This window comes from Mobula birostris, chromosome 11 (assembly GCF_030028105.1).
Source record: "Mobula birostris isolate sMobBir1 chromosome 11, sMobBir1.hap1, whole genome shotgun sequence".
In the NCBI taxonomy this organism is placed as follows: domain Eukaryota; kingdom Metazoa; phylum Chordata; class Chondrichthyes; order Myliobatiformes; family Myliobatidae; genus Mobula; species Mobula birostris.
Genome location: NC_092380.1, coordinates 66047757 through 66069774, shown reverse-complemented (window position 1 = coordinate 66069774; position 22018 = coordinate 66047757). Strand labels below are relative to the sequence as shown.

General features: G+C 39.9%; 1 protein-coding gene across 4 annotated transcripts in view; it reads left to right on the top strand.

The window, feature by feature from the left end:
* Positions 1-14197: 14197 nt before the first annotated feature.
* Positions 14198-22018, top strand: part of LOC140205152 (synaptotagmin-7-like) — a 553316-nt gene continuing 545495 nt past the window's right edge. For all 4 annotated transcript variants that reach the window (XM_072272427.1, XM_072272426.1, XM_072272425.1 and 1 more), the window contains exon 1: positions 14198-14395. In XM_072272427.1, coding sequence (XP_072128528.1) covers positions 14374-14395 — 22 coding nt within the window. In that variant the 5' untranslated portion in view covers positions 14198-14373. The remainder of the gene's footprint in view (positions 14396-22018) is intronic.

The following is a 22018-nucleotide window of genomic DNA, read 5'->3' as shown; positions in this document are numbered from 1 at the left end:
TTAGATATGGCCCTTGTGGCTAAAGGGATCAGGGGGTATAGAGGGAAGGCTGGTACAGGGTTCTGAGTTGGATGATCAGCCATGATCATACTGAATGGCGGTGCAGGCTCGACTCCTGGCCTACTCCTGCACCTATTTTCTGTTTCTATGTTTCTATATTCAGGTAATCTAAAGAAAACATCTCTTGTCTATTTGCTCATTTCTATAAAAATTACCAATGATAATTGCAGTGAAATATAATCACTTACTCTTGCATATTTTAACACAATATCATGTTCTGAATCCTGTTCATAGGTAAGTATATATCTAGTGGATGTTGTAATCATGAATAAGAAAGATTTATTCAGATACTCCCCAATAAACCAACTCCAAATTTCTGTCATCTCTCATAGAATCACATTGTCCCAGCTCCCACAATATTGTGAGTTTGATCCTTGTCTCCAGTGCCGTTTGTTTGAACTCTGCATGCTCCCTTTGTGGCTCCAAGTACCCCCTACTGGTGCTGCGGTTTCCACGCACACAGCTGGTTCACAGGATACTTGACCAACATAAACGGCAGCTGAAGTTCCCCAACCATATCACAGCCACCACCCTGCGAACAGACATTGTCCTTGTGTCTGAGTCTAGTAAGCAAGTGGTGCTGCTAGAGCTGACAGTCCCATGGGAAGATCGCTTGGAAGAGGCCTTTGAAAGGAAGCTCTCCAAGTACGCAGGACTGGTCAGCAACTGTCAGCAGGCTGGATGGAGAGCGAGGTGTCTCCCAGTGGAGGTTGGATGTAGGGGATTTGCAGCCTGTTCCTTAGCCAGAGCCTTCGGCCATTTGGGCATCGAGGGAGAGAGGAAGAGGAGAGCCATCTGCAGTACCACCGATGCGGCAGAGAGGGCCTCAAGATGGCTGTGGCTCAAAAGAGGGAAGCCATGGAGTCATAAGTAGCTAGCCATCTGGACACAAGCTGGCGTCTGATCAGCCCCGGCTGGATCACCTGGAGGAGGGTGTATGCTGTTGAAAGACCCAAAACACCAGAAGATTCCAGGAAACTCATTGAAGATGTGTCCAGAGGCATTAGTAGATGCATGTAGACAGCTCCCTCTGTATAGCAGAGAGGTAGACTCAGGATTAACAGCTGAGATGAGGGAGAGTTGATGGGTAAGTTGAAGAATTGGAATAAACAGTGTATGGTTACTGCAATACAATAGTCAGTATCAACATGATGGACCAAAAGGCCTAGTTCTGTACTGTATGACACTGACACAAAGAATATGACCATCTTCCTTTTATTAACTTTCTTTTCTCACCTCTTCTGCCATTTCACCTATGCTTACTTTTTCCATCCCTTCTCTTGTTATCTTCTTCAGTCTAATGATATCCCGGTTCATTGTCATATGTCTTGCCTGCTTTTTCCTTTCACATCGGTTCCTTATTACTTTTTTTCAGTTTGCTCCTTATCCCCTTCATTCACACTGGATTCAATCTCTGCTACAGCTACAGTATTCTCCTGAAAATAGAACGAGTCTGCATAATGAATGGTGTAGAAAGAGTTGCCAGCCTATTTCATGTCCAGACCGGTAGCACATTACACTCAATGTAAAATCATGACTTCCACTGTGCACAGTTAGACTGTCTAGAATTTGATAAAGAAATTAATTTTCTTATTCCATGTTTCTTTAGCATTTGCCCTTGCAATTGCTTCTTCCATTTCAAATGACATTAGTGAACTCTGCATATTGCTTTTGTGCATTATATTATGAAGCCTTGGTCAATTCATTCACTTTCTTACTTAACCTCTTCCATTTGTAGTAACAAAGTATACTTGTTCCTCAGTGACTGACGCAAGTAAGTTTCTATTAAGATGGCTTATTATGTTTCCTTTTTTTATCAGTGAAATTATTTCTTAATGACATAAGGAATAAAACACATACCAAGTAATGAAATTCAAGCATTATTTATTTATATTATTCACTCTATATTATGAATTATAATGACTATCACATATACCTCTTACAAAGTCATAATTTCTCGTAAGTTGCTTGTGTGGTCTCCAAAAAAACTTTAATTCAATCTTCTATTTAATAATTATTAGTTAACACTTTATCAACCATCTGTATTCCCCAATGCAACAAACAAAGATTAGTACAAAAAGCATCAGGCAGCAAATATGTGGATTAGTACCAATTAAGATGATGTGAAATTATGCAATTATTTCGGTACCTACCAGCTCCGTGTCTCATATTAAAAGTGCAAGTAAATGCCAAAAGTAAAAAAGCTAAAATCCTATGCAGCCAATTCTGAACCACAATTTATAGATCCAAGTGTGAAAATATACAAGACTTATATTGGTAACATTCCTAAATATTCTGAAAAATATAGATTTTTGATGTATTTACTAAATACTAGTTGATCTTTCATGACATGTGACATGGTGGAGAGGTGGAAGTTCAAGAGCAAGTGTAGTTAACAGTAAATCATTTTTTAAAACCATCAGGATTATTGAACCCCAAGCACAAGTGCAATTAAGTCATATGATCTGTCTTTCTTTTTATATATTTCCATTAGAAATTTCTATTTTCACATTTTAAGTATTATTCAGCAATGTAAAATTGATATAGTACAATTACATCTTCCTGCTAGTTATGTTACTGTAGTGCCTCCACTATGAGAAGTGTGTAATTACAAGCTCACATTCATAGTTGCTAGTATAAAATGAGACAAAGACACAAAATTCATCAATGAAAATATCAGCAGGAACTCATACAAACAAAAGATATCTAATGTCTAGCACTGCACATGGTGGATAAAGACCAAATGCCATCTCCTTGTTAAGAGCACATTGTAACCAGGATGTTTACATTGCAACAACAACCTTTCCTTCAATGTCAGCAAAACAAAACAGCTGATTTTGACTTCAGGTAAGAGGCCAATACACATGCTCCAGTTTGCATCAATGGTGCTAAGATCAAGAGAGGTGAAAGTCCTGAGGAGTGAAAATTGCCAATAGCCTGTCCTGGTCCAATATCATAGACACCATGGCCAAGGAAGCTCACTAGTAGAAAGCTCTGCTTCTTTAGGAGGCAAAAGAAATCTGGCATATCCCCTTTTAACCTCACAAATTTTTTTATTAAGGCACCACAGAATGCATCCTATCAGAATGCATTACGGCTATCAGGATGTATGGCAACTGCTCTGCTCTGACCGGAAGAAACTGAACAGAGTTGTGGGCACATCACAGAGACCAGCCCCTCCTCTGTGGATTCTAGCTACACTTCTCACTACCTCAGTAAAGCAGCCAACATATGGAGTCTCCATCCACTACTGACATCCTCTCTTCTCCCTCCTCCATCAGGCAGAAGATGGAAAAGCCCAGATGCAAGTATTACCAGGCTCAGGGACAGTTTCTGTCCCACTGTTATAAGACTATGCACAGTCCCTAGTACAATATGAAGGACTCTTGACCTCAAAATCTACCTTGTTATGGCCTTGCACATTATTGTCCACTTGCACTGCACTTTCTCTTCAACTGTAACACTTTATTCTGCATTTCGTGATTGTTTTACCTTGTACTACCTCAATGCGCTATTGTGATGAAATTATCAGTATATCTTGCAATATGCAATTTATTATTATTTTTTCTTCTTCTTATATTATTATGTATTGCATTGAACTGATGCTGCTAAGTTAACACACTTCACAACACATGCCAGTGATTCTGATTCTGCAAGACAGGTTTTACATTGTATCTTGTAACATATGGCAATAGTAAACCAATTCACCAAATGAGCTACCTGTAACAGAGAAGCAAGATAGGGTAGAGGCAGTTTGAATGCAACTGCATCGCTGTTTTTGTAGGAAATATGTAAAAACGGCAGGTCAAACATAAATAGTTATGAATAACAATATCCTTAAAGTAGAAGATAGCACGGGCAAATATTCAGACTTTAAATATTGCCAGAGCAGAGTATAAAAGGTCTATTTTAACAGTGGAGTTAAGACCTATCACACTAATCTGGCAGCCTGTGGAAAGCCAAATATGACCCATTTAAAAAGGGGAGTATAGAAATTAAGAGAATATTTCAATAGAGCCATTTGAAATAACAGAGATTCAACCAAGGACTGAGAGAAACTATTAGTAACTATATACCTAAAAGATTTTTTAAACTTTTATAACTTCAGTGAATTCTTAATGTGTAAAGTATACTTTTGGGTTAATTTACCAGTTTGTCCAACTGTTAAAAAGATTTAGGACAGACTGTAAAGGATGCAATTTACGTTTGATCTATCATGCAAAATTGCAAAGGTGATGAAAATATTAATGCAAAATACAAAGGACTTGCAATCCGGTACAAACACATGACCAGAAGACAACAGAAAAAGTTTCATACCTGAAATAAAGAGAGCATTCATTTGAGTACAGCTACTCAACAAGGACACTCACTCAATATGAGCCATTCTTTTTGTTTTGTAGATGTTAGAAGGGGCCAGGCATAAATACAGAGCAATGACCCCTGAACTGAAATTAGTCCAGCCATAAATATACAAAAAAAAGTGTGAATAACATCTGCAGTGCTGCATGTTATCTTCTTTCAAACTGGAGGAAAAGTAGTAAGTTTATATGTGACCAAATGATTGCAGCAGGAGACATTCCAGAACATATTGAAGAAATACTGTAATAAATTCTGATGAATTTGTTGTGAAAGACAGTAGAAAACAGCTAATGAAGAGACACACATCAAGCAAGTTAACCTGGCAAGTCAAAAATCCATTTGACCCCTCAACCTAAAACTGGTTGCGCGCGTGTGTGTGTGAAAACACAATTAAAAGCAGTGTAATATATCTGACTCAGTGTCATATATATACAGAGAGAGAGAGAGAGATATACACACATAAATATAATATATCTTTTAATAAACCACATGTGCATGCAATGTCATGATATAACCATTATAATGCAACTAAGCATTAGTCATTGTCATTATGGAATAAAGTTTATACAGATGATCTGAAGCTCCTGATGTCTCCCAAAGATTATTATGAATAGTGTAACTAGCACTGCAAAATTGGATCAGAAAACATTAGACAGAAGTTGGCAGTGTAATGATGCCAAGGCAGTTCTTAGTTTAATGGTGGCAATGCTTAACAGATTTGGCCCAAACAATTATCACAATGGTATGAATAATACCGCTCAAACATGTTTTAACAAGAAATCCCCTATCCTTGCTCCTATTTGGTACTCTACCAGTAAAAACTGACAAAATACAGATATGTCAACCACCATACCCCCAGTTGACTTGAACTGTTGGAGCATGAAACTCGAGATATGTCATTGTAATTTTTTTTCAGAACACATTCATTAGTCCCTAGGCTCTACTACACAGATTGACAGTTCAACTGCAGATGAAAATGCTGTGCAGCAACATTAAAAATAACCACCTCCCTGGGCTAAATGGCATTACATTTGCACTCACTTATTTATCATTACCTGTTCAATACTTCACATTACAGACTTAAATAGCAGAGAGAGACAGATGACATATCAATTGTTTTATAATTGTTTGCATTCCAAGACGATTACACAATATTTATCTATCATGAACGGCACTAACAATGTTGAAAAACTAAGAATTGTTCTGATGTGAAAACTGGCATACCTCCGCCTGAATACACGCACAGAGCCAATACATAGCCATAAAAAACTCTGATAATATCAACTAGAGTTCAGTTGTAGCTCTTCCTCTACTGAGTTGGAAGGTTGCACATTTGAGCTTAACAAAAAGGGCTTGAGCAAATAAGTAAGCCTGATATGAGCAGCATTAAATGAGCTACGCACTGTCAGGGGTGCTGACTTTTGGATGAGGTGGTAAATTAACACCCCCTATATCCTTTCAAATGAATACTGTATAGAAAATCGGATTTAATCAAACCTGCTTAGCAAGGCATTACCTATATGTCAATTAAGATTTTAAATAGATTGTAGAATTACAGTAAAACTTTGAATACAGAAAAAGGCCTTTTGGCCCATCAAGTCAGCACTATGTGAGCGGAATCATGCCAATCTCACCCCCACACACACCATCCCCCCAAGGACTGCAATTGTTTTTTTTCAAGTTTTATTCTAGTTCCCTTTCGAATACCACATCTACCCTGCTAATCTTGCCAACCAAACAATTTATTTCATTTATTGTTTCTTATTAGGTTTGGTGTGGGTAAATTTACCACATTCCCACATTATAACAGAGTCCAAATACTTCTCATAACATTAAAGTGCTCAGGAACATACTGAAGCTGTGAGCAGTTCCTTTTAGTAAGTTCTTGTTTTTCAGATATAGCAAGGTTTAAAAAGAATATTTTCTTTTCATTTTAGGTTAAACTTACAAGGCAGCTTTATGGATACAAACATTTGTACACATAGAAGCTAAAGAACTTTCCTTTAGCTGATTGCCATCTCTGCTTTTCTTGCTCCACTGGTGCAATCAGTTCTCTAGTACATCATCATTGTAGCTATTTTTCACATGGCCAGTCTCAGCCCAGTTATTAGTGTTTGTCCCAGGCAGAAGGATAATTCAGAGCAATACACACAAAATTCTGTAGGAACTCATCAGGTCAGGCAACATCTATGGAAGTGAATAAACAGTCAACCTTTTGGGCTGAGACCCTTCATTAGTACTGGAAAATAATGGGAAGATGCCAGAATAAGAAGGTGGGGATAGGGGGGATTGCTGAAGGATAATTCAGCAATAAATCAGAGGGGCCAGAAAGCTGGTGTGCAAATGGTTTGGCAGAAAGTGCTCAACTAATCTTCACAGCACAAGTTCAAAACAACTGGAAGTTTATTTAGTATTTAATCCTATCTTTCAAGATGAATTATAGAGTTGCAAAGCATGGAAAAAGATCCTGAGTCCCATATGTGTCCATGCCGACCAAGATTCAAGCTAATCCCATTTCCCAGCATTTGACCCATATTGTTTCCCATCCTTTTACTTGTCCATATGCTTCTTAAGTCCATCTAATATACCTTCTTTGACTATTCTTTTGACAGATGAAAGAATATATAAAAGAAGTTGCCCCTCAAGCTCTTAAGCTTTCACCACTAACCTTAGAACTATGTGCTCTAGCTTCAGATTCCCCAACCCTGGAAAAAAGATCACTCATCCGATCCATGCCCCTCATGCTTTGATATACCTCTACAAAATCATTTAATTTAAATGTACAATAGGACATTATCAAGAAAAGTTTGCAAAATTATATTTTAATGTTTAAATATAGTATAGATAGACAAAATTAATCTATCAGACCTAAATTTATAGAAAACATAATCTTCTACCTCTCCACTATTAAAACCTTCTGTCTGAATGCATCATAGATTTACACTCACTGTTTTCTTCATAATTCTTCTAATATAAATTTCAATACATGTGTTTAATATGTATACATCCTTATAATGCAATCTGGCAACAAGGCTCCCATAAAATTCAAAATGCTTTGTTAATCTTACTTGAAATGTTTTTCTTACATTAAAATTTCTGTGATAAGCGTGTAAAAAAACTTCATAGTTTCTCAAATGATATATCTCATGAGACAGGAATATATTTGTTAACTCACTTATCATTACTGGCTTCATTGGATTTTACGTGAAGCCTTGTTATATATTTTAAAGATGAATTTTATATTGTCAACCAAAGCTATGTTCATCACAGCTAGGTTAATTTTATTCTGGGTCCATGAACTTGTTCAGTTACCCTCATTTCTTAGTGTTTATCAAAACTGATCAGGTTGCCATACAACTAAAATATTACTTTATGGCTTCTGGCCATCTCTGCAAAACAATAACTAAGCTATTTTAAGTTAGAGAGAAAAAAAACTATTTTAAGTTAGCGAGAGAAAAAAACATTTTAAGTTAGATAGAAAAAAACCTAACTCAGTTAGATTTTATGTTCCATTTTTGCTTGAACAGGGAGGAAGCGTGTGTCTTTGTTTAGAATAAATAGTTTTTTATCGATATCAATGGAAGAAAAAGGACTGCTGAAAATACCTGAGCTCAGAGATACTATAAACTTGAGGAGTACGTTATTCTACATGACTGGGGAATTTATCTGTGAATAGATCTGAGCACTGCACTCCAGCTCTAAACTTCATTCCATTTTACTGAAGAGTTCTTTGTTGTAACTATACTGTATAACGCATTTTCACTAATGATCAGAAATGAATTTTGAGGCTACAAAGTTAAACTAGTGAAGCCAGGGTTATTCTCCATTGACCAAGTTTCAAGGGGATATGAAAGACCTGTACAATCGTATGCCTTATTCAGAAAGGGAAGCTGTTCCCTTTTTTAGATAGTTGCAAGATCAGGAGGTGTAGATTTGAAACTCAGAACGCAAGAAACAAATAGGATATAATGAGAAACATTATTAGATGTTAGATCTGGAATTTGCTGTCTGAAAAGGTGGTGGAAACGAAATCAAGCAGAGCTATCAAAAAGGAAATCAAAAAGGAATTGGATGGGCATTTAAGGGAAAATCATCTGCAGAGCTCTGAAAAGGCTGAAGAGAGCTGGACTATGCACATCAATACTCATGGCCTTCTACAAATATACAGTAGAGAGCATCTTAACATGCTGCATCACTACACAATGGAAACTGCACTGCGACAGACAGGAAGGCTCAACAGCAGGTAGTCAAACCTATCCAATGCCATCACTGGCACCTGCCTACCTGTCAGCAATGATATTTATACAGAAAGGTCCAGGGAAGATCCCATACACCCTGCTTATGGACTGTTTGTTTCACTCCCATCAGCAAGGAGGCTACATCCACACCAGGACCCCAGAACCAGCAAACTCAAAACAATTACTTTCCCCAAGTAGTAAGGTTGATCAATATCTCCACCCACTAACCCACCTCACCACCACTACTTTATCACTTCTTTTCTGACACACTTATACCTAGTGTCATTTTAGGTACCTACAATCAATCTATGTACATAAGCTATCTTACTCATTGTGTTTTTAAAATATTGTATTCTTTATCTTATTGTGTTTTTTGTGGTGCACCGGATCCAGTTTAACAATTATTTTGTTCTCCTTTACATTTGTTTACTGGAAATGACTTTAAACAATTTTGAATCCTGAAAAAAAACTGATTATTTGGTTATTATTAAACATCTATTTGTAGGATCTAATACTGCAAATTGTTCCTGCGAAAATAATTACAGTCCAATGATCATTATAATTTGTAAAGTGCCTTGAAATATCTGAGATCATGAAGATTTTCTTACTTGATACTTTGCACTGCTGTGTTGGCAATGTAAAGGTATGTATGAGTCGTGTGGGTTCTCCTGAAGCTGATAACCATCTCCTTTGTCTTGTTGGCATTGAAGAATAGGTTATTTGCCTGGCACCAGGCCTCAAACTCTTCCACCTCCTCCCTGTAGGCCATCTCATCAATGTTGGTGATGAGTTCTGCCACTGTCAAGTTACTGGCGAAACTGACAATGTGATTGGGTGTTTGGCCGTGCAGCTGTGTGTAAGCAGAGTGTACAGCAGTGGGGGCTCAGTACACAGCCCTGGATGGGGAGGTGCTAGTGCTGAGGATGATGGTGACAGAGGAACGGTTGTGCATCCTGACTATATAAGGTCTGTTGGTTAGGAAGTCCAACATCAAGTTGCACATTGGTGTATTTAGACCGAGGAGTAGGAGTTTGTTCACCAAAGTTAACAGCGTTGCATGCCAAAATGAAATTCAGAAACAGCATTCTGACATAAGTATCCTTTTACTCTCTTTCTGTCAGGACCAAGTACATGACAGGTGCTATGACATCTTTCATAGAGCAGGTTTGTCTGTAAGTATATTGCTGAGTATCCAGTGTGCCATTGCATTTATAGCCCATCCCTAATAGGCCTTGGGAAAGTGGTGATGTACCAGTTTCTTGAACCAAAGTAGTCCTTTTGATAAAGTATTTCTTGAGAGTAAATTGCCAGCGGAGTGGTAATACTTACCAATCCGTAGCTCAAAGTTTCACTTTAAACACTAAGTTGATGCTGAATTTTTAGTGCATTACTGAACAAACCACTCTCATGTTGGTCTTGTCAGCGACAGACAGTGCAGCACCAACAGCCATTCAAAGCACTTCATGATGACTGGCGTCAGTTCCACTGGCCGGTAGTTTTTAGTTCTGAAGGTGTAGAGCTCTTTTATACAGGGATGATGGTGACTGAGTTAAAGCATGTGGGAACAGTGCCAAAGTTGTCCATGAAGATATCTTTACATGTGGGCATTTTGAAGTACTGGATGAGGGTTAAACATCAGAAGAGTTTCCTTGAGATTATTTGAGCCTCAATCGCATCCAGAACACAGCATTTTTTCCACCATAGTGGTTGCTCAGTTAAAATTTGGCCCTCCATTGGTCAAAGTCAACCATGGATGTTGCGTCCTAGCTGTGTACATTATTGGTGCAGCACCATCTGTGGCTGACAAGACCAATGCGCGTGTGGGTTGCTCAGTACTGCACTGGAAATTCAGCATCAAATCTGTGTTTAAAGTGAAACTTTAATCTGCTTACTGGTAAGTATTACCACTCAGCTGGCAATTTACTCTGGAGAAATACTTTACCAAAAGGACTGCAGTGGTTCAAGAACCTAACGCATCACCATTTTCCCCAGGCCGATTAGGGATGGGCATTAAATGCAATGATGCTCATATCCTGAAACAATAAATAAATAAAAGCTACATCACTGTGCATACCATACTATATGCACTACACCCACTAGATAAACAAACCCATTACACACAATATCAGATTTAATGTGGAATGCCAATGTACAATACCAAAGCTTTGAGCAAATTAGGCAAGGTACAATGCTTAGGAAAACATAAACATATGAAGAATATTACTTGTTAAAATCAGAATAACATACACACAAAATGCTGGGAAATCTTAATAGGTCAGGCAGTATCTATAGAAAGGAACAAAGAGTCAATATTTGGGGCTGAGAGCCATCAACAGGATTGCCCTGAACTGACTGGGTTCTGCAAGTGAGGAAATCGAGGGTCCAATTCTATAAGGAGGTATTGAGGCCAAGATCTTGAAGCTTACTTTTTAGTTTTCAGGGGTGGATAGTACAGGTTGCCAAGCCGAAGTCAGAAAATAGCATACAAATATATGCATCTTTGCTATCTAGATGTTCCAGGGCTGAGTGAAGAGCCAGTGAGGTGGCATCTGCTGTGGACTTGCTGTGCTAATGGGCAAATTGGAGCAGATCCAAGTTGCTCCTCAGCCAGGTTTCCTCACTAACCTCTCAAACACTTCTTCACCCCTCCCACCTTTTAAATCTATTCCTCAGCTTTTTTCCCTCCAGTCCTGCCAAAGGGTCTCGGCTCGAAACATCAGATGTACTCTGTTCCATAGATACTGCTTGGCATGCTGAGTTCCTCCAGCATTTAGTGTGTGTTGTTTCTGATCTTGTCCTTAACAGACTGTAGATCTCTGGGTTCATCCAGGGCTTTTGATTGGGGAACACTCTGAATGATTTTGTGGAACACACTTGTCTATGACTGTTTTTATAAAGACCGTGACAACTGTATTATCTCCATTCATATGTACTGACGAGTCCTTGAACACGGCCCAGTCCACTAATTCGAAGTAATTTCATAACCGCTCCTCTGCCTCCTGCAACCACCTCTTTGTTGTCCTTAACTCTGGAGTCTTGCTCTTTAGCCTCTGTCTGCAAGCAGGTGGGAGGACAGCCAAGTGATCAGATTTCCTGAGATGCGATCTGGTTATGGAAAAGTAGACATTCCTTATCGTAGCAGAGCAGAGGTCTAGTGTGTTGGGACCTCTGGTTATATACTGGTGGTAATTGGGCAAAGATTTCTTCAAATGTCTGGTTGAAATGACTTGGATCTGCTCCAATTTGCCTAATGGCACAACAGGTCCACAGCAGATGCCAACTCATTTGCTCTTCACAAAACCCTAGAACATCTGGACAGCAAAGATGCACACATCAGGATGCTCTTTATTGACTGCAGCTCAGCATTAAATACCATCATCCCCTTAAAACTAATCAATAAGCTTCAAAACCTTGGTCTCAATGCCTCCATGTGCAATTGGATCTTTGATCTCACATCCTAGATTTCCTAACTTGCAGACCCTAGTCAGTTCGATTGGCAACAACATCTCCTCCACAATCTCCATCAGCACAGGTGCACCACAAGGCTGGGTGCTCAGCCTCCCAATCTACTCACTTTACCCTCATGACCGTGTAGCTAAGCACAGCTCCAATGCCATATTCAAGGTTGCTGATAACACCATTGTCGTAGGCCGGATCAAAGGTGGTGACGAGTCAGAATACTGGAGAGAGATTGAAAATCTGACGTAGTAGTGCCACAATAACAACACCTCACTTAATGTCAGTGAGACCAAGGAGCTGATTATTGAGAAAGAAACCAAAGGTCCATGAGCCAGTCCTCATCAGAGGATCAGAGGTGGAGAGCATCAGCAACATTAAATTCCTCAGTGTTATCATTTCAGAGGATTTATCCTGGATCCAGCACACAAGTGCAATTATGAAGAAAGCACAGCAGTGCCTCTATTTCTTTAGAAGTTTGTGAAGATGCAGCACGACATCTAACACTTTAACAAACTTCTATAGATGTGTGGCGGAGAGTATATTGACTGGTTACATTACAGCCTGGTATGGAAACACCAATGCCCTTGAATGGAAAATCCTACAAAAAGTAATGGATTAGGCCCAGTAAAGCCCTCCTCTTCACTGAGCAGATCTACACAGAGCACTGTTGCTGAAAAGCAACATCCATCATCAGGGAATCCCACCACCCATATCCTGTTCTCTTCTCATTGCTGCCATCACGAAGACGGTACAAGAGCCTCAAGACTCACACCACCGGGTACAGGAATAGTTATTACCCCTCAATCAGTCTCTTGAACCAGTCAATTGCACTTGCCCCATCATTGAAATGTTCCCACAACCTATGGAATCACTTTCAAGGACTCTTCAATTCATGTCATCGATATTTATTGCTTACTTATTCATTTCTCTCTTCTGTATTTGCACAGTTTATTGTCCTCTATACATTGGTTGTTTGTCTGTTGAGTGCAGTCTTTTACTGATTCTATTATGGCTTTTGGATTTACTTAGTATGCCCGCAAGAAAATGAATCTCGAGGTTGTATAGGGTGACATATGAGTACCTTATAATACATTTACTCTGAAATATTTTCTACATCTGAAGCTTTAATACGTGGGTATTTAAGTACAAGAAGAAAGAGTTACTGTTTCAGTAAGACCACACCTGGAGTTTTGCAAACAATTTTGCTTTTCTTACCTTTAAAGTATAAACTTATCATCAAGGAAGTGCAGGCAAAATTCATCATTCTGTTTCCTAGAATGTTTGAATGATTTACAAGTACCAGGTCTTTGGTGAGTTTCAAGGGAATGGGGTCTGGGGCCTAGTGAGTTCTGGTGAGAGAGGGACCAAAGAGTTACAGAATAACCTGGGAAGTATGACTTGGTGAGCCTTTGTGAACCAGTGGGCTTTCAACATGTTGTGATAGCTGATTATTGGAGTGTTACAGCAAATAGTGGAGCAGGCTTGTTGGCCAAGCTCCTAATCATAGACAGGAAGGGCTGATGCTGTGCTGTACTGTTCTAGATCTAAGCACCTCTTTTAAATTTACAAAATTCTTAGGAGAGCAGGGAAGATGGTCCCAGTGCTGAGGAGTTAAGACCAAGGCGACCATGTCAAATCAGGGACAGGTCTGTTTGGGGTTGAGACTGGGAGAAGATGCCCCTCTTGTGATGAGTCTCAGAGGGATGAGTTCATTCAAAATGGAGATCTGGGCTTTAGGGTAAGAGAATACACGGACATGGGACTAATGCAAGGAAATAGCGTTTCGCTGGAAGACTTTGATGAATGACAAAGTAGGCTAGAAGAGCCGAATAGACTCCTCCTAACTCTGATACCCCTACCTCTCCTACTCATGGATGCATGTGTTTTATTTTGTTTTGTCTTCGAAAGACACGCGGGGAGAATGGAAAAAAAATTATAACGTGAGAGGAATTCTCGCACGCCTGCCCACCTTTCCGCCGCCACTGCTTCCTTCCCCTCCCCGTGCCGGTTGCCTGTGTCGCGTGCGCCGCCTCTCAGCGTGCACGCGCCCCGCTGGGAGTGGCGGCCACGCGCAGGCTGCCTCGGTGCTGTCAGTGCTTGGGAACGAGCCGGAGTCAGTAGAAGTGTTTGGCGGAGGCTTCTCCAGCCCGGTCCCTCTCGCTCGCCCGCCGCGTCGCTCAATAAAAATGCAACACGCCGCTTTCTGACTCCAGAAAGAAAATAATCCAAGGACACTTACTCCCGCAGAGAAATAAAAATGTTCAAGGACACTTCGAAAGGTAAGGAGAGAAAATTAAGTGTTTTTGTTAAAGCTTGCACTGATTTGCTTTGCATTTTGGTTAACAATGAAACTGGAATTTTCTTCTTTTAATCATTTTGTTGCTGCAGCTTTCTCCTCAGTCAACCTGTCGTGCTCCAAAGTCTGTCAGGTTCTCAGCTTCGCCAGACGCTTTTAAGATTATATTTTTGATCTGTGTTGTTTGCCCTCTGAAAAGAATCTTCCCGTTGTGTACGCTTTAATTCAGGAAGTTTAATGGAAAAAAATACCTAGGAGTGTCAGAACTGACGCTGCCTTAGACATCTCGGCATAAGCTTCGGACAGAGACATCGCAACATACAGTTAGTTTTTGATGATACAGAAAGGGGAAACACATTGTTAGTTAATGTGATGCTTCTGTTTGTTTTATGTCGCTCGGTGTGTGTGGACTTTTTAGTGTTGCCCATTGCTGTCAAGTGCCTATTGTCGTGTGGGTCTCCGTCCTGTTCAGCAGGAACGAAGAGGTTTCGCAGTGAATTCTTGTCGAAATGTATTTGTGGCTGCATTTTAACTGATGCTTACATCCTATATGTTTATTTGTTAATGGTTATGATACAGATTTTTGCAAGTCAATTTATAAACCGACAGTGTAAACCTCCTAATCTACCAACCAGGTTCATACCCATCCTTCTCTTGACATCCTAAGTTGCTGCACAGCTTTAGTTGTAAGATCGGGGACGATATTTCCTTATACCTCTGGGTTATAACCTACCAATCAAAGGTAGCATAAGGGGTTAGAGTGAGCATCTTTTATCCTGGTTCCGCGAGGGAGGAGTGCAGAGAAGTTCTTGCTTTGGAGACTGTTGCCGCAATATATAATATTCTGTCCAATAGAAGTTCTAAAGGGATTTACACTCATCTTAATTGAGGGAATGTAATCTTTAGCAGTCGTGTACACCGCTCCCCTGCCCGTGTCACTGTAGATGTGATTATTTCACACAAATTCTGAACTGACTCTTTTTAATAATGGCTTCGATTGCAAATGAGGAAAAGCAAGCCTAATGCAGACAGATCTATAATGAGAACTTGTTACCGGTTGGGTTGTCTTATCCAAACAAATGTATTGTTGATGAGCCGAGCGCAAGGTAGGGGTGTTTATCACCGCTTTCAGCGATGGGGTTAGTATTCAAATCGTCTCCAATACAATTAATAACATATACCTCGAAGGTGGCACTCTTAGCATTAACAACGATGGTTCCCGTAAACCTCTCCCTCACACACTGGTGCACCCTGGCGCCGACCCTTCATGTTTTACATGGTAGATGCAGCATTATTTAAAACAATTTTAAGTAGGTTGCCGAGACAGTCAAGATGGATTAGTGGAATTGCTCGGTAGGAGCCGCACACACACGCGTGCCTCAGAGGGCATTGATCTACAAACCGCGCCTCTCAGCCAATGTGCTTCCTGCAGCCGCCTCTCCCAGCAGGTTGGCTCCTTTCAATTTCAATTATTGCGAGGATTTCAGATAGATAATAGGTCCGTGCGTTGCTTGTTTAAAACCGCAGTTCCCACAATTAGTTCACCCCAGTTGCCTCGAGTCTTGAATAAAACGTGTTGATTTTACTAATTGCGGTGTTGAAAGGTGATACAAGGTCTTGGGGGCCCGGACACCTGTTCCTTTGTTTGATCACCTGTTCAGTGCCCAGATCCCGCCGTGTGCCTGGAGCCGCCCGTGTGCCACCGCTTGTTATGTTTGTGTATCATGTGTTCGATGGGAAACGGCTCTGTGCTCCATGTTATTATGTGCGTATGGATTCCTTTTTTTGTGCAGCGGATAAATGAGGAAAAAGTACCTCCCCGCCAAGCGAACACAAGATGAACGATTGAGAGCGGGAAGGGGGGAATTATGAGTTTGTCTTCCTGGGCTTGATGAGATTTCATTCAGCACACGTCCTTCAAGGATAGAGGACAGGTAGCCGGAGGGGGTATACACATCCCAGCTGTAGATTAGCATTTAGTCTTGTTCGACAGCCGATGAGGGTAAACCGCCTGGTTGTCTGACAGTTGACAGTCCCTTTGGTACAAAATGATTAGCGACCAGAGACCGGCGTAGTTTCTGGTTTAACATTGCATGCATTGACCTTCACCATGAAGGCGAATTCGCCAACAAGCGCAATTTCAATGCCCACTGGTAAACCAATGTTATATATACTAAGGCACATAGGAAAACTATAGTCTGCTGTAAGATCACCCGCTCAAAGGTAGCAGGGAACGCCTCAGAGAAGATGGATGGGGATCACTTTCCAGTGAAAGCTTAAAAAAGATTTCTATGCAAATATACTTTGCTTTCTTCGAGTTTTAGTGTAACAGTTAAAGAGAAAAGGACTCCTTTTGTATTTCTGTGTTGGACTGGAGAGTAATAAGACAAGGCTTGCCGTTACTTCCCGCCTACTCCGTCAGATTTCGTCCTCTACTTTTTGTTTTGGCTGTGTAACACGTTAAGTCTATTAAAGTTGTATTATTACTAATATAATAACTACGCGGCCCATTTGTCCCCGTACATTTTATAAGAAGAAAGGAAAGTTATTGATTCAACCTGATGTGTAAATGTCATTGCTGATCCGTAACCTGCTGAATCACAGCAAGAATGCGAAGTACTTTGCGCGGGCTCTTTTGCAGCAAAAGCTTGTCTTCGGCTTTGATTTCGTTTCCTTTTTGTTTCTAGTCACCTGTTTGCGAGTCGTCTGTAGCGGCAACCCAGGTGTTGCTTTTCAATATCAGTATGTTGGATAATGTACTCCCAGCGGTTTTTTTTTACCTTAACCTGTTGAAAAGCTGCAGAGACTGCATTTGTTGGATATTAACCCATTGTCCTGAAACTAGAATGAATGCGGATATTGCCATCACCGTGTTGACTTGGAAAATGCATTAACATATTGATCGAGAATTCGATGGAACAAAAAAGACTTGCTTGTGATGTTTACACCCAAATCATTAAACCACACTTGCTTCAATTGCCTTTAATTTCTTCACTATCTTCCAACGCCGCAAGAAGAACATGCAGGAACAACAAAGATTGGGGGTGAACTCTCAAAAGATTGCACAGGCTTTGCTTACCTGTCAACAACTGAAGTGAAAATTAACAACACACTAAGCTTGGTCAAGTGATCGAGCATTCCAAATATATGTTTATTATATATGTGACTCTTAACTGTTGCATATGTTAATCCATATACAGAGTAAAATAGCTCAAAACTACCGACAATCTCAAACCATCTGTTAAAGTAAAATCATGTGACAGGTGCAGGCGTGAAGTCGCTGTGCGAGGTGTTGTTTTGACTAATATACATACTAGATACTGCAAAGGCAATGCAAGTAATGTATTGGCTCTCGTTTATGTTCATTTGAAAAATCTCAGGTTCCTTGGGTACACTTCATAATACAAATACACTACGGTCAGAGGACAGACATGAAATGCTTCAAACAATTTTGGGCGTGCGTTGGTTGAACTTGTAAAGATGCACGTCAAGATCATGACTTGTGCTGGAAATATAAGCAATAACTGGACAGTATTTCCCCACATTTTTAACCCATCTAGCCACGATGGAAGCATTTGCACAGATAAATTGCACAGAGTAAACTACCATAGCCCTGTAATTGTGTTGTCAATACACTGCGTTGATTCGTGAAAAAAAATCTCATGATAGCATGCCTTAGAGCAACGTTCAAAAGAACACCAACTGGGAAAAGGAAATCTTTATTATAATTTCAGTCTGTTATTGCCCACCCCTTAGTGTTCTAGTCCTGGAAGTCTCAAATCCTTGTCAATGATGGTTTGTAAACAACTATTAAAATACACAACAGCGTGACTTAGTTTACTTGCTCTCCAATCTTACAGCAATGCTTCAAGTTCTACCAATGCATATTCTGCACGATCATAATAGGCAGTCTCAGTTACCTTGAATTGAATTTCAGCTTTAGTACCTAATTCGCACAATATGCTAAGCATAGTGCAAAACTGTTTGAATGATATGGAACGGGCAGTGTAAATATAATTAGTAACTTTACCACTTTTTTCTTTGTGACGAAGTGTTTACTTTTAGATAACGCCTTTCTGCAGTTTACCTCACGTTAAGAAGTTGATATGTTTGGAATTCAAAGTCTAAACTTCCTTCACGCTATCCAGACAAATTAAATGTTGAACTTCAAACTCATTTAACAAAAAAAGGCATGTTTAAAGTACACTTATATGACCTGTACCCTGAATTATATTTGTGCATCAAATAAGTATAAATATTTCTATTGATAAAGGTATTCTTATTTTGTAATCCGGGTTGTTCCAAGTGCAAGTTTTTTAACATGGGAAGGTTGCAGTACTGCCATGCTGCCACTAGATGTCAGAAACACGCGTGGGTTTTTTAAACCAGAGCCACCTGGTGGTTTCAGATGCACATTACACACCCCAAAAGGTACGTAACTGGGATTTTACGGTTTTGAGCATGCCTTCTGAGCTGTTTTTCAATTGTCACTTTCAATTGTCCCTTTAGATCTTTATAGGAAAGCAAATTAAATGGCTGGTCACTGACACAAAAGGCTCTGCAGATGCTGGAAATTTTGAGCAACATACACAAAGTGCTGGAGGAACTCATCAGGTCAGGCATCATCTAAGGAGGGAAATGAATAGTTAGCCATTTTACTTCCCTCCATTGATGCTGCCAGACCTGCTGAGCTCCTCTGGCATTTTGTGTGAGTTGCTTTAGATTTCCAGCTTCTACAGATTTAATCATGTTTGTCATAGATTCTTTCACTTTTTCAAAAGATGAAGTTTTTATTAGACACATGGCAAAATATTGAAAGTGAGCCAATCAAAACTATATTCCATAATCCAGTTGATTTTATTATTGGTACTGTTAGAAAAGAACAAAATGGATGCCACAATAATTTTTTAAGAACTTCCAAAGAATATACGTTTCAACAAAGCATTATCTCAATGAAACATTATAGGCTGGATACATGAAAAACATTTCCCCTGGCAGAGATATTCAAAAACTAGAGTCATTGTCTGATAATACAGGATTGGGACCTGTAGAGGGTGATGAGAAATGTCTACACTCTGGTGGTGCCCTATTGCTGAATATAAGTCATGGAGTTATACAGCACGAAAACAACATCCATGCAGACTAACTCAATTTCCTTAGCTAGTCCCAGTTGCTGCCATTGAGCCCAAATCCCTCTGAACTCCATCCATGAATCTGTCCCAAAGACGTTAAGCATTGTAATTACATCCACCTCTACCTCTTTCTCTGGCAGCCTGTTCCATTTACTTCCCACTTGTCCATGGTTCCAGTAGTAGTGAAGAGTGCATGATCAAAGATGGTTTCATATTGTGGAGCTTATTGCACCAGATGGTTATGTACGCTTCATTGTTGCTAACCTAACAAAATAGTTTCTCAAGGCCCTACCCAAGACCATCTCTTCCCTTCTTGTTTATAAAACTCTCACTCCGTAATTCTGGAGGTCATAAATCTTCCCATGCAAAATGTTTCTGACTTTATATGCTTGCAGGCAGACTGCTGGAGTTAAATGCTTCCTCAACCCCACACTAATGCTTTAAGAAGTGTACTTGAACCATGTTTCCCTGTTATTGACCTGTTTCAGCCACATTATATTTAAGAAAATGGTACAATTCTGAATATAAAAGGGCACAATACAGTATCGACACAGAGTGGGAATATGATACTGAGATAAATTGAATGTCCAAGTGGCTTTGAAGAACAGAATGGCCTAATCTTTTTCTATATAAGTATTATCACTATTCATTCATGTGTGATGATGATGACGTCAACTCAGACCTGAGAGGCCAGCGTCGGGCATTTTCATGCCTGACCAGGCACAGTTTGAAAGGCTGTGTGGGGTGCCATTCCTCATGCAGACTTTTCACAGTATTATTTTATGAGGCCGAGTTGCGAGCTCGACTTCAACCCGGCACAGATGGAGAGCGCGCCCGGGGGCGGTCTGTCACTGGATCGAACTCGGGAACCTCCATTCTCGAGCCCGGTGCTGATCTCACTGCACCACCAGCTGACTTTACTCATGACTATGCATCAATAGATAAATCCTGGGGTAGAAAATGATGAAAGAAAGCTATCCCATAATGCAATTTTGAAGAAAGCGGACTCTTGTTACATGATGGATTAAAGGTCAAGTTTTCACTGACCTTTTGGAGAGCGGGAAGATGGGAGAAAAAGCAGATCGGTGCACAGACCTCTGGAATAAGAACCTTCTATAGTGCCTTTCAGTGTCATACAAAGGGGAGCTCAGGCTTTGGCACCGGCAGCCGAGATCAGATCGGACCCTGGGTGTAAAAACACATTTTATGACAATGCAGTGGGGTTTGTCAACATCTAAGAAAAAGGAATGCTGAGTTGTTTTGAATGTGATTCACTCCCGCCCCCATCATCAAAAAGACGCTTAAACCACTTAAAATGCTGTTACTAATATTCCTGATCTTGATTTTGGTTTTCCCCACTTTTAGACTACTCATTTTCCTCTTGCAAAAGTTTTTATGCGCAATAAAAACAAAATAAGATTGATATATCATCAGGCAGTAGTGGGGAATTACATTTTCCACACATGGTTAGCACACTAATTGCAACAGTTTGGAGAATGTGCATGTTGAAAGCAACAATAAAAATGAGACTATTTTCAAGAAAAAAAGTTTGATATTCGTTGTAAGAGCAATAGCCACACCTGACAGTGCACACATGTTCTTTATGCCATGATTGTCGTGAACCCAGTTTGAGACATTCAGCTCTAGTACACTCCACATCTGGGAGCAAGCACAAACAAATCACAAGGAGTTTGACAAAACTTGTTTGGAAAGATACAGAGTTCTAAAAAAGGTGTATGAACTCCAGCTGCTCAAATAAAGAACAGCATTTGTCTCAATTTCTTTCAGAGATTGTGTTTTAGTCGGTGAGAAATGCAAGTGCTTCTCATAACCCAGTCAAGAGATTACGTTATTAAAATCTCATCTGGTGCAGTAATACCAATAGTATGGTTGGGGTGGCATGGTAGGGTGGTATTTTGTACAACACTGCACAGTCCAGGTGACCCAGGTTCAATTCCTGCCTCTGCCTGCCAGGAGTTTGTCCATTTTCCTTGTGGCCGCAGGTGCTCCAGTTTCCTCCCTCAGTCCAAAGACCTACCGGTTGGTGTAGGTTAATTGATTATGGTAAATTGCCCCATATTTAGGCTCAGATTAAATCGCGGGATTGCTGAGCTCTGCGACTTAAAGTGCCAGAAAACTAAGCGCTGTATCTCAATAAACAAATAAAAAGTATATTTTGTAGCTGTGTTCTTTTCATTTTAAGGCAAGTGACAATGCAAGAATGGGTGATGGGGAAGATGTAAGACTGGAAGTCATGAGCTCAGTAGGGGGTTGAAGGAAGACCATGCAGAATTAAAATCTAACATGTAAATAATCAGAATCAAGTTTATTATCACTGACACATGTAATAAAAATTTGCTGATTTGTGGAAGCAGTGCAGTGCAACACAAAAATTACTACTGGTTACCATAAAAATAAATAAGGATAATGAGGTAAAGTTCATGGATTCATGGACAGTTTGTAAATCTGATTGC